At 37.5% G+C, this 13,380-nt stretch overlaps 1 protein-coding gene across 2 annotated transcripts in view; it reads right to left on the bottom strand.

The window, feature by feature from the left end:
• Nucleotides 1–5,004, bottom strand: part of rapgef4a (Rap guanine nucleotide exchange factor 4a) — a 51,254-nt gene extending 46,250 nt beyond the window's left edge. For both annotated transcript variants that reach the window (XM_066687929.1, XM_066687930.1), the window contains exon 1: nucleotides 4,585–5,004. In XM_066687929.1, coding sequence (XP_066544026.1) covers nucleotides 4,585–4,667 — 83 coding nt within the window. In that variant the 5' untranslated portion in view covers nucleotides 4,668–5,004. The remainder of the gene's footprint in view (nucleotides 1–4,584) is intronic.
• Nucleotides 5,005–13,380: the final 8,376 nt, after the last annotated feature.

Here is a 13,380-nt window from a genome sequence, read left to right as displayed (position 1 = left end):
TAACTGAGGTTCCCATAATACCAATGTAAAAATACTATGAAGCCAGCCAATGCATTATACATATTTGTGAGGAAAGCGACTTTCTTTCTAAAGGCCTAAGGCTTCATACACTCCCTGTTTGCTGTGATGATGAAATATAGTACTTATTAAACATTAATGCACAGCACTAAGACAGTTATATAAAGGTAGAAAATAAACCATGCACACAAAAGAAAATTTCGTAGTTATGACAAAGCTAAGCAGCAAGATAAACAAAATACAATCAAAATACTAAATACAGGTTAAAATACAATTATTATACAACTAGGCAAAACATACCATCTTAAAATGAATGACTGCAGACACTTTATGCCAACAATGTGAAATTGATTTAATCTGGACCATTGACAGTTCCATATTGTTGTACTGTCGGTCTTAATTGTTGTAAATTACCTAAGGATTTCTCAACCTAAAATATTTCTGTTCCAGCCATCAAGTAATCAGCTCTGATTCAATTGTTACATCTGTTTTGTTAAATTAAGAAGAATTGATGTGTTATTCTTTAACTAACCGATTCACAGATTCTGTTTCTATAATGAGTGGTTCTAAAGATTCATATCCATCCAAATGACTATATTTGTCATGCTCTCTCTAGAATACAAAGTGTATCCTTGCTAACACGAGCTTCTTGGAATGAATAATCTGTCGTCTGTGCAAAAAAACATTATAACATTTCTGAAGTACTCGTGAGATATGACCGTTTTTCCTGCCACCGCAGTTTTGCAAGAACAAATTCATACAAATATGCCATCTTCATCTCTAAAGTGGTCATTAACAGCAAGCTTAGTTTCTTCATCAATACATCCCCTTGCAATAACAGCGATATTCTCTGTACACCCATATGGTCCAGTATTAGTCAAGCAAGGTCAATCTGTGACATTTAAATCCTGACCAGAAACATAAATCTATGCAAGTGACAGACAGAAGTCCCGGACAGCCCAACTAGATATTCCTGATCACACAGTACTGTATGCCAGAGAGGTCAAAGGCTGATCCCATCAAATCTATGATTCACTACCATGCAGTAATCCTGAGAATGATATTTGGATTAGAAATAATCTCATTGGTTTGTAATCTAGTGAGCAGTGCATCACATTATTATTGTTATAAGTAGTGGTAATAGTAGTAGATTAGTCTTTATCCAAAGCAATTCACCCACATCACAATATGGAATTACAGGCAATCATCATGGTTGTTCTTGTTCTCGTGAAAACACAATATTAAAATAAATTAGTATGGTCTTCATCTATACATGAAGTGGCACAACTCCCACCAAGTGTATGTTAATATGCTTATGGCAATTTTAGAAGTAGAGATAACTGTATTTGGGGCTAAGGAACAGTGATAATCTATCATCTGTATTTAAATTCCTAATCTCTGAAGATACCAAAATAAACCAGACAAAACAGCCCTGTCCGCTCTGATCACCATCACGGTGAGGACGGCCTTTCTGAAGATGTCTTCTTAAAGAAGACTCGCCTCCCACAATGATCGAAATCATAATGTGTGAAGACTACTCTGTCACTGTGCAAAAGTAGTGTTAATTGTCAATTAGTGTGGCAAATGCCAAACATGTAAATTGTGAAAGATTAAAATAACCCTCATAGCCCAACAGGGTGTGTACACAAGAAAAAAAAAAAGGAGTCATTTATAAGAGTAGGGTCTCAGAGCCCTTTCAACTCTGTCTTTTAAAATAATTACAGGGCTGTGCTGGAGAGATTCTGTGTTTAATGGGAATTAGCCTCTAACAATGTGTTTTTTTGTTTGTTTTTTTTACTTTTGCTTGATATGCATGCTGCTGTTCTTAATATTATAAGGAAAGTGGACAAAACAAGCAAGTTAATTTATATATCTGAACCAAAGCTTACATCTCTTACTTTGCTTTCTGTTTAATCTAGAACAAAATGTGTGCCCAGGCATCATTTTAGTTAATGTAAGACTAAAATTAGCACTAGTCATGGACAATCCAAATGTTATTTTTGGTAGAGTAGTTCTAGACTACTGTTAATCGAGGTCTGTGAAGCCAGCCATTATAATAATAAATATTTGTTCTTTTTGTTTAATAAAGACAGGGAGGGAAAAGAGATGTGGAATGCTGCATTGTTAGGATTTATCTTGTTTGCCTTGTAAATGTAAACCCTCAAAATAAATGCCAAATACATTCAGTAAACTCTGTACCGTTTTGTGTGGCTGCAGGCAACGAGCCGCATGAGGCTGAACTCATCTGTGCTGCAAAGCATCTCCTTCGTTTCACTTGAGCGCTGCAGTGAAAGCCCCCTCGCACACAAAGCACCGAATGGCTCTGGGTTCCTTCTAAAAGAAATAAACTGCAGGCCAGAGCTTTATATAATCGTGCAATGCATGTGAACAATTCGGCTAAATATGTCATTCTTATTCAATGTGAATGCAAGGAAAGGCCGACATTTCGAGAGGCATCAAACTACCTGCAATTAAGTCACAGCCATTCTACTGCACAAGAAGAATCCCGACTGAGCAAGAAACTTCATTTTCCAGGAGAAAATCATAAAACAGGCTTCATCCCATCATTTAAATCGTGTCTTTGACTAATGTTTCAGAAAGGCAGCATTCGGCAAGGAAGGCTTATAAAGCACAAATGGCAAGGTTAATGGTTAACCAAAGGACAGGTGCCCTTTGAGATACAGTGAACAAGACCTCCATCTTTTAAACGTCAAATCCATTTTTATAATTTAGGGAAACACCTTGATGTGCACCCTGACACACTATTATTCATTTCTTAGAATACATCAGTTACAATAAAGTTATTCGTAAAATGTTGTTTATTGACAGTAGATATATGGCCTTCAAATTGAGCGGCTTCCCTGTCCTGGTCCCGTTAACAGGAGATCCGACATTGTCCTTATTTTATTTTAATTACATTCTGGAAACAAAGATTCATGAAACAGTACAATGACAAGACTTAAATTTGAGTAGGATGAATTAATTTAAATTCTAGTTATATGAACTAGATACACTTGGTGACACAGACCAATCTGTACACAATTCTGAAATTCATCAGCCAAAGTTATGAGTCAAGACAAATCTAAAATGCCTAACCATTACTTACCAGTAGCGTATGAGTTATATTGGAGCTCTGGGAGGTTTTACATAGCTATCACAGAAGTGATATAAAATTGGGATTTTTAATGCTTTACTGTTTTACCATGAAGATATATCCATGGTGATAACAGGAATGCAGAAAAAAACAAAACATAATTGTTATTTATTAGTAGTAATGTCTGCAAAACTGAACAAAAAGCATTACTTTCTCTGAAGCAATCTATTGAACATGAATACTGAACCCATAATGAAGATGTGTTTTGATTTGATCGGATAATGAGTCAAGCTGTTGGTGAATGTCTAGTTAATCTTCATGTTGTATCTGTTTTCTTGAAAGGTCTTAAAAGGTCTCCACTTGAAGTCCTCTCTATGTCATAAATACAACATGCACTGGCTCTGTGATCTCCTGTTTCACACATCCACACAAATCAGCTTGAGGTCCCTGCATGAGGCTTTCTGGAGAAATGCTAAATGCTCGTACTGTGATGTAGGGGGGTGTGTGTGCAATGCAAACAGCAGAGTGCTGTTGCTTGTTTTCTTAATAACATAACAAATTTCTAGGAAAAGACTGAGAAAATACCTCCAGAATCCAGTCACCATCATTTCAAGATCCCTGAATGAAAGTATACATGTTTAGTTTTATATAAATAATCATTTAGTACTGCAAATCAAAGTAGAGACAAGTTCCTGTACCATATAGTAGCAGGAACTTGTTCAGTAAATCAGTTTGACTAATCAAGGCTTTAAAATGAATGGTAGTCCTACCAAACAAATTGGAAAAACCCAATACAAAATACATTATGTTTAAATGTTATCTTGAATACTGCAATTCATAACATTCAAGATGTATGTGTAGTACAGGTGCTTTGTTGGTTGGTTTGGGCTTAATGTTTAATAAACACAAAATGCATTGACGACAGAAGATTGATGCATTAAATTAAAGGGCATATTCTCCAGTCCAGTAAGTTAAGTGTATTGTATGCACCAAACACAATTCTGCTGCATTGCCCCACCAGATGACATTTGCAATAATTATTTAGCATTTGATTCACAGTTCTTTTATATATACATCATTAAAACCACCCTATTGAGCAGCATGATGTGTATTATTTGCATTCTTATGTTAGAAATACCAATATGAGGAGAACACAACCCACTCTCTCAACAACCCAAATACGGCAGCGGTTCGGATGTGTGATCAAGACATTATCTGGACTGAAACTGGGTTTATTTCAATAATTAACATTCCTGTGCCAACTCCGCTACAGCCAGTTTGACTAAACGGGTGCTGTATGAAAAGGACCGACATTTGCAGAAACTGCGAAACGCACAGGCACAATGGGGGGAAGGCTTGAGCAAGCGCATCCAGGTTTACAATAGGAGGCTTGATCAGAGCCGTCCTAACTAGTCAATAATCCCGCAGCAGCACCACAGCAATTATTTACGGACACATTTGGTCGGACTCACCTTTTATCAAGGCAAATGATCCACTCTGCCGAGGCAGAAGAATGGGAAGCCGTGTGCGCCGCTACCATCTTTGGCGAGATCATGGACCCCGCGTCGCTGGAAGACGGTTTACTACACCCTCACTTATTAATGGGCTCTTCCCTGCCGCCTCCTGTTTGTGAAGGCATCGTTTAGACACAGTTAGCCTGGACACTGTCCGCTAGCACCAACGCAGCGCATCTGCACAAACAGCTCAAACACACAATAGCTATTTTAAAAAGCACTTCTTTCCCACTGGAAAATCATTTCAGCAATAGATTGCGGTGCAGGGAAAAAAAAAAAAAGAAGAAGTAGTGACAAATATGGATATGCAATTTGTCCAGATGATTTTGAATGCTGTGCATATCATATAAATATATATTTCCATACCACGTACGCTGCACTGATGTCAGCTCTTTATGGTCTGCAGTGAGATGGGTGCTTCAGAAGTGTTTCCTTGGAAACCATTGCATGTCTGTTTTGAAACTTTGCCTCCTCTGCACACAGGTTTCAACAGAACAGCATAGTATATAGTATAATCTGTTCATAAGATGTATGTATTTAAATAGAATATTGTTTATTTTATTTTATACAACTGTGTTGTATTGGTCACCATTGAGATGTCAGTAGGTGATGGTTCACAAGTACAGGTTTTTCATGCCTATGTTGAAATCAGTGTAGGGAAGCAGTGAAGGCATTGTTTTAAGCTATTATTGATATACACCGATCAGCCATAACATTATGACCACCTGCCTAATATTGTGTAGGTCCCCCTTTTGCCGCCAAAACAGCCCTGACCCATCGAGGCATGGACTCCACTAGACCTCTGAAGGTGTGCTGTGGTATCTGGCACCAAGATGTTAGCATTAGATCCTTTAAGTCCTGTAAGTTGCGAGGTGGGGCCTCCATGGATCGGACTTGTTTGGCCAGCACATCCCACAGATGCTCGATCGGATTGAGATCTGGGGAATTTGGAGGCCAAGTCAACACCTTGAACTCGTGATTCATCAGACCAGGCCACCTTCTTCCGTTGCTCCGTGGTCCAGTTCTGATGCTCACGTGCCCATTGTAGGTGCTTTCGGCAGTGGACAGGGGTCAGCATGGGCACCCTGACAGGTCTGCGGCTACGCAGCCCCATACGCAACAAACTGCGATGCACTGTGTGTTCTGACACCTTTCTATCAGAACCAACATTCACTTTTTCAGCAATTTGAGCTACAGTAGCTCGTCTGTTGGATTGGACCACACGGGCCAGCCTTCGCTCCCCACGTGCATCAATGAGCCTTGGCCGCCCATGACCCTGTCGCCGGTTCACCGCTTTTCCTTCCTTGGACCACTTTTGATAGGTACTGACCACTGCAGACCGGGAACACCCCACAAGAGCTGCAGCTTTGGAGATGCTCTGACCCAGTCGTGTAGCCATCACAATTTGGCCCTTGTCAAAGTCGCTCAGATCCTTATGCTTGCCCATTTTTCCTGCTTCTAACACATCAACTTTGAGGACAAAATGTTCACTTGCTGCCTAATATATCCCACCCACTGACAGGTGCCATGATAACGAGATTATCAGTGTTATTCACTTCACCTGTCAGTGCTCATAATGTTATTGCTGATCGGTGTAATCATAATAATAATAATAATAATAATAATAATAATAATAATAATAATAATAATAATAACATCAAGATATTTTGTCAAGCACTCTTGTGTATTGTGTATTTTTAGTGTCTCTGGGTGCCCTCTGTACAGTGCCCTAGGGAAAGCCTCAAGCAGCTCAAGTGCACTGAAAACAGGATTTTTATTATTACTATTCTATACTATACTATACTATACTATACTATACTATACATAATAATAATAATAATAATAATAATAATAATAATAATATATTTAGGACTAATACAAATTGTGAATTTACTGTCATGTCAAAAACAGATTTGACATTGTTGGCACTGATGACAATGCCTTTCATTTCTTCTTCCTCATCATTTAACAAGAACTATCTTTAATGGAAAACGAATTTGATTCCAGGCAGCATGCAGAGATAGAGGTTTACACAATCCTCTGAGGGAAGCCCCCAGGTCCTGGAACGGAGCACAGTGAGGTTCCTGGCTTTCACATGTTGACAAGCAGCGTGTTAGGAGAGGGTAACACTGCAGCAACATTACTGCAGATGAGTAGGAGGGAGAGACGGCGATGCTCTGTCAAAATCAGTTTTCCCCTGTGGAAGTGCCCAAAGAGTGAGATTGAGTCAGTGCTGCAAAACACCCTGGATTTGGCAGGGGAATCCTGATAAGCCTTTTTAAATTCCTTGTAGGAGAGCGGGAGACAGGGCGAGGCATGTGAGATCCAGCGATTTTTCTTTATAGTCTGGTTGAGACACTCAGATGTCGGACAGCTGAGTGGTCAGTACAAAGTGGAGGTGAAGGTTCTTGTCTCTGGGAGCAGCAGAATCTTTCTAAAGTTACTGAGGTTTCTGGAGATTAATTTAATGTAGTAATTAATTTGCTTCCACACAGTCCCAAGGTCTACACCCATGTGATTTTTTAAATCAGGTTCAGAACACAGAAGATAAGCACATGTGTCTGGTTGGTTAGAGAAAAATGTGTTGATGACAGATTGATCGCTCTGTTTGTATAATGGATGCCAGCTCCAGACAGTCTTTCACTACAAGGAAGTTAGGTCATTCCAAAACTAAAATGTTGGCATCAGCTATTCAGGGCATCTCAGCTCTTACAATCTGTGTTCAACTCCACCTCAGTGCACAAGTAAAATGGATTTGGTGGCCTCAGGAGCCTCTCACGATTAATGAGCTGAAAAGAGGAAACAGAAAATTGCACCATTTTGCATTTGCAGACCCGAAAAGCCCCAAATGGCAGTGACTTCAGGGTAAGATCAAGATGTTTACCGAGTTATAGATAGAACTTATGTGGGCATGATGCTGGAACAGTGCATAGCTATTGCACTTTATCATCTGTTTTCAGGAGCACTCATCTGTATATGTGTACATGACAGTTTGACTATATCTACTGAATCATTAAGGTGTGCATTTAAGACTGCTTCACCCAATTACACTTTATAAATTACTACTACAGAGATAATAAAAACAATGAACTGTAAGCATCATGGTGTCAGTGCACAATGGAGAAAAGCTACACAATGACATCACTGAGTGTGTTTGCTCTATATACCTTAATAAACTGAGCTGTACCATTTATCAATCATGGTAACTCCAAGGCCACATTTCTCTCTCCTCATAATACATCTAGACTTACAGGCCTGTTGTTGACCTCAGTAGTTCTTCATACTTCCGGAAGTAATTCTTTATAGCTGAACCACCAAATAATATTAAAGACCTGCATACAGAAATATTAGACATGAGTCACAATATTTTTTGATTAGGTTATAGGCCAAATTTAATAACAAATTCTCATAAAAGCTTAGCTACACTGAAATAATCAGATGAGTGGAATAAATGGAACAGATTGAAAACCACCCCTCTGGCTTTAAATTGACTCTGCAGTTTTTAAGAGCGGTGTTCCTATAGTGCTTAAATCACGTATGAATGTAACCCATAAAGGGATACCTTGTGATTTCTGTTGTTTTAGCATTATCTTAAAAACATCTTAATATGATTTGAAAAGGGCAATGAGGGGACATTATTTCCATTTACTATAGACTCACTGAAGTGCTGGTTAGTGTTGTGTATGTGCCCTTTGCTATATGTACTGATTTTAGCCATCTACATTATATAATCAAAAGTAGTGAATCATGAAGAAATAGGAAAGCAATCAACCATTTGATAAATTCTCTTCATGGCCAGTCCTTCTTGCATCTTATCCATGCCAAGGTAAAAATGTGTTTTCTGCTTGTCTGTTTGCTGTGTTTGTCTTCATATAATACTGGTATACAAAGGACAGAGCTGTTGTATCTGAAATCACACGTCATACTAAAAGATCTACATTACATTAAATTAAAGCAGGTTTGTAGTTTCTGGACTTAGGACTTTTCAATCACCAATGGGATCAAGCTGTAGAGATGACAATAAATTACCTGTTACTGTTAAAAAAGTCAAACTTATTGGCTTTTAAATCAAGATGAAAAAGTGCTTGCCAGAGACTACAAAATGGTGCCAGGCAAACCAAATGTCTTGCAGACAGTGAGCACCAGATGGCTTCAACAGATGTGCCATGAAGCCTAATTAAAATGTCCGCTCCCTGCATCAGGAGAAGAGAGAAGCAGGGAATTAGCATGAGATTCAGGCAATGGGGATTTACTACAGCAGGGTCAGCCATGTGTGTTCACAACACAGGTAGAAAAACAACTAATATGCGGCACCTGCGATTACAATTTCTATTATTTATTTATTTAAAGTGTACTGTAAATATTTATGGTAAAAGTTAGAAAGTTAACCATAAACTGCATAGGAACACCATATGCCCTACTTTTACAGTTCGAACAGGCCCTGGTTTGACAGATAACATTTCACTCCTTTCTTATTCTTTAGAGTATGAATTACTTACATTCTTATTGTATCAATTCATTATATTTAAATATATACAATCTAAACTTCTGAATCAACAGCTTAGCTAGGGGTGTTTAGTTTATAACTCCTTGTTTTCTCTGAATTCATTTTAAAAATCATGAAAACAAAAATAATAACAGCATTTAGTGGAATTCCATAATGTAGGAAAGCAGAAAACCTGGAACAATCTAGACAATTCATAAACAAAATATCTGAATATAACTATATAACTTGTCTGTGAAGACCCAGAAAACATACCCCACATAAAGAAACTATTGTAGAAAAATATATATTGATTCCTTCAGACACTATTATGATGCAAACCTTCTCAAATTGGTCCTCTTTCTGAATGAGATGAGGAGGTGCTACTTCAAAGAAATACCTAACAGAAATATGCTACAATTTCTGTCACTGTTTCCATTTATCTGGCAAACAAAAATGGGATCAAAGGACATTCAGAGGGTACAGAAAACCAGCTGGCCATATAGTTAGCTGGTTAAAACAGCAGCTTATAGCCAAGCCAAGCTTTCAGCACCATGGAGAGAAGACTGCAAAACTAAATTACCACTAACTTTACAATTGCCTAGTAAAGTCTGATAGTTTCATTTCTCAATGGCTTACAAAACTGGAACAATGTCACACAGAACTTTATTTATTTTCAAGGCTAAACATTTAAATAACAAATTTAAAGACCATTAAATAAGGTAATGACACCTTAGTGGCATAATACTGTATTTTTGTATTATGTATGTATGTATTTCATGGGGAAATAATGCAATGGGCTATTTTTATATTGTTTCCCAAAGATATTTCTTTGTAGGACGTTGACAGTAGATTATATCACAATTATTTTTTCATTTTACATCTTTTTACATACATTCATATATCCATTCTAAGTATTGCCAGAAGATGGCAGTATTGATATTTAGAAATGGTTCTGCAGTCTAGGCAAGTTAGCATGCAGCCAAATCTACAAATCCAGCGGTTTAAGATTTCAAGAGCATCGGAAGCATCCATCTGCATCTCAGCTAAAAAATGATAGACTTTGTTTAAAAACAAAAAATCTAGCAAACACAGTTAACATTATACATGTCCTCATTATGTGTGCAGATGACCTGGGTTGAACTGATATTCTGGTTTGCTGGGCTGTCCTAGTTTTCACAGGATTTTTTTCAATAAGGAATGTATGTGCTGTGACCTGTAAAAAGGGGTTGAATTGCATCAGCTGTAGAATGAAAATAATAAAAATCATAGAGATGGCCTGAAATGGAGATCAACAGCTTATCTTGGATCACATAATGTCGTCAGTTCCAGCTTCAGGCTGACCAATCCCCTATTTACATTTCGGCTGCATTTCCTGCACTGGGATAGGGCGCTGCCAGCTGCGTGCCAATTGGCTGGAACCATGAGGTAGCATGCTGCATCTTGAGAAGGCCTGAATGCTTTCCTATCCCAGAGCTGGAGATCACGTTGGGGCATGTTTCTTGAACAGGACATACATTCCATTTGTGTTTTGTTACAGCTAGCTGTTACTTGCAATGCCAAACATGTCAAAGACTCCCACTGTACTGCAATGATCCCTGGCGTACCAAATTCATCACTGAAGTGGTGCTCACCTTCTCAGGACCTCTCTTCTGATGTTTCACTACTCAGCATGATTAGGAACTACGGATTACCACAGAAGAGATTGTTATTAACTGTACATGTGTTTATTTTTCATGATACATTAGGAATAGATTGAAGACAGTAGCCTCTTGGTAGAATTCTCTCACGAGTGAATAAAACTACTTGTAGAGAGGAATAGCTCACTATTCTAACATGAACAATACGATTTTTAAAGTCGCGTCGCTTCTACTGCTGAGCTAATCCCAACAAATTGGGGAAGTCTGGTGTGTAGAAGAATCAGAGCTATACAAGATGCATCAACAATCATAACATATTGATTTTACAAATAGACACTGTGTGATGTTACAGAGTAATGAGATTTATTTGTAGTTGCCATTAATACAATGTTGTTGTTTTTTTACTAGTAGGTAAGGGATTCAGTATTAAGTCTTTGCAGTACTACTGCTCCATATTTGCTATATGTTTCAGGGCTTTTTACCCATAGGAATGTTTTTGCTGTAATCCTAGGTTTTATCCCACACTTCAGTAATCTCTCTTTGAAGTGACCCCTCCCTCTGTTATAAAAGCATATTGTACTGACATGGTCTTTTCAATAATTTCTCTACCACTGGTGCATTCATTTAACAGTTTAAGTGAAAGACTCACAAAGAAAAGAACTCTATCAAAGGGAAATGTTACTTGGAATATAGTTTGTAGAATACAATACATTCATTAAAAATGAATATGATTTCTGAAAATATGATCAATCCTTAAATGCACATAGCATGTAACAACAGTATGATACATTGCCTGATGCTCTTTACCCGTACAAAAATACATATGTGGATGCATTATCATTTGATTAAAAATACATTGCTATATTATTAAATATTCATAGAGAGGATTTTACAGTAATATATATTTTTATGAGAGCACATTTGATTTTCAGTATTCATTAAAGTCATCATGCTTTCATTTTTTTAATTGGCCTGAGTTTGAGTTCTGACTATTTCCTTGGATTTTTACAAAAGTAACAGTAATATTTAGACTGATGACATTGTACCATTCATGATTATGTTTGTGTTGAGCTACACTGTTACAGCGACTGTATCTTGGTGCCTCCTCATTTATTTAAGTACCTGTCTACGTATACCTCTAAATAATTCTAAATAAAGTAGTTTTTGTTTAGGTTAAGACACCTTAGGCCTACACCCAACAATTTACCTTAAATAAGAGTTGTATGGATGTTCAGCAGAATAAAGAATAGGTAACTTAAGATACTACGGTTACTGTTTAACCCTGCAGAATTTATTCCAGTTGGCCTGTGGACTTCCAACAACAATTGCTTAACAATTGTCATCAGTGTCTGAGGCTAATGGGTACTGACTGATGAGCTAACCATGTGGGCTAGACATTTAAGAAACCAGTTCAAACTGGGAAACTCTAAGCATCCTGTCCTGGGACAAATGAAGAAAATTACTGCAGATAACCACTGCAGAGTATTTGTTGAAGCAAATCTATTTAATTGACTTGAAGTTTAGCAAATAAATAAATAAACAATCTCTTCATGGGTAAACTTCTTCGTATGGACATTTCTGCAACCTTGTTGATTATAAGATTTGAAGTGCCAGGGGGCTTTTACTTATTGTGCTTTATTTAAAAAAAATCGGGCCTTGGCAAGCCAGATTCAATGTATCAGTTACAATAACATTCCTTGAAGAAAATGTCAAAATAACATTTAACTGTTACTTATGTGGGATACTAGCTTTCATTTCTCATTCTTCACAAGGTAGAAGTAAGAAGAAGATAGAAGAAGAAGATTTCCCACACAAAAGCATAGCACTGCATTTACATAGAGAATGTTTAGACCAGTGGATTTCTTTTACACACAGATAAATGTGTACATAAAAGCCATCTCCCTCCTTCTTTGCAACTAGTTTTCTCTTGCAGCTCTTATCTATAGCTCAGCCCTGGCGTTACAGAGGCTTATTATAACCTTCATATCACAATAGCTTTCTTCTTCTCACTCCACAGCACCTGTTGAAGCCCAGTTAATGGTTCACTAAAAAACTTGGCTACCTGTTATTATAGCATACCACTTTATACTCGTTTGCTTTCAAAGAAACATTGTTGTTAATCTTTTACAGGGTTGGAATGGTGTCTTTGAATTCCATTCAAAAAGACAGATAGCAATCTTATCTGAGTGCTTCATGAAAAAGGCTCCATTTCCAAACACTATATATTTGTAAGAAAAGGGAACATGTTTAAATCATGCAGAGGCAGGGATTGCATTATGTTATTTAAACCTTGAACACTGGGAAAAATTGACCATTTTGTACAAGAGCAATACAGTGTGCCCCTTACATCATGTTCCAAAGAAAATGGCTGCAGTTGTTGGCAGCTTTTCAATTTTTTATATAGTCTATATTCTGCCCCTTACACAATTTTACTACTGGTAAGATCCTAGTTTTCAGAAGTGCTGTATAAGCTTGCTTTGTGCTAGTACAATGATCTTGTAGCAAGATAGCACAAGACTCCTGTTTGGTGTTGCCAGCGGGAGAAGGAATGTTTGGTCTTACCTCTGTCACATGATCATTCTTGGAATATTTAAAAAGGCAGCTCATACAATATAATTAGAAAAAAAAGCA

Source organism: Amia ocellicauda, chromosome 16, assembly GCF_036373705.1.
Source record: "Amia ocellicauda isolate fAmiCal2 chromosome 16, fAmiCal2.hap1, whole genome shotgun sequence".
Taxonomy (NCBI): domain Eukaryota; kingdom Metazoa; phylum Chordata; class Actinopteri; order Amiiformes; family Amiidae; genus Amia; species Amia ocellicauda.
Note: the sequence above shows the minus strand (reverse complement) of the source record. Positions and strands in the feature narration are given on the sequence as shown.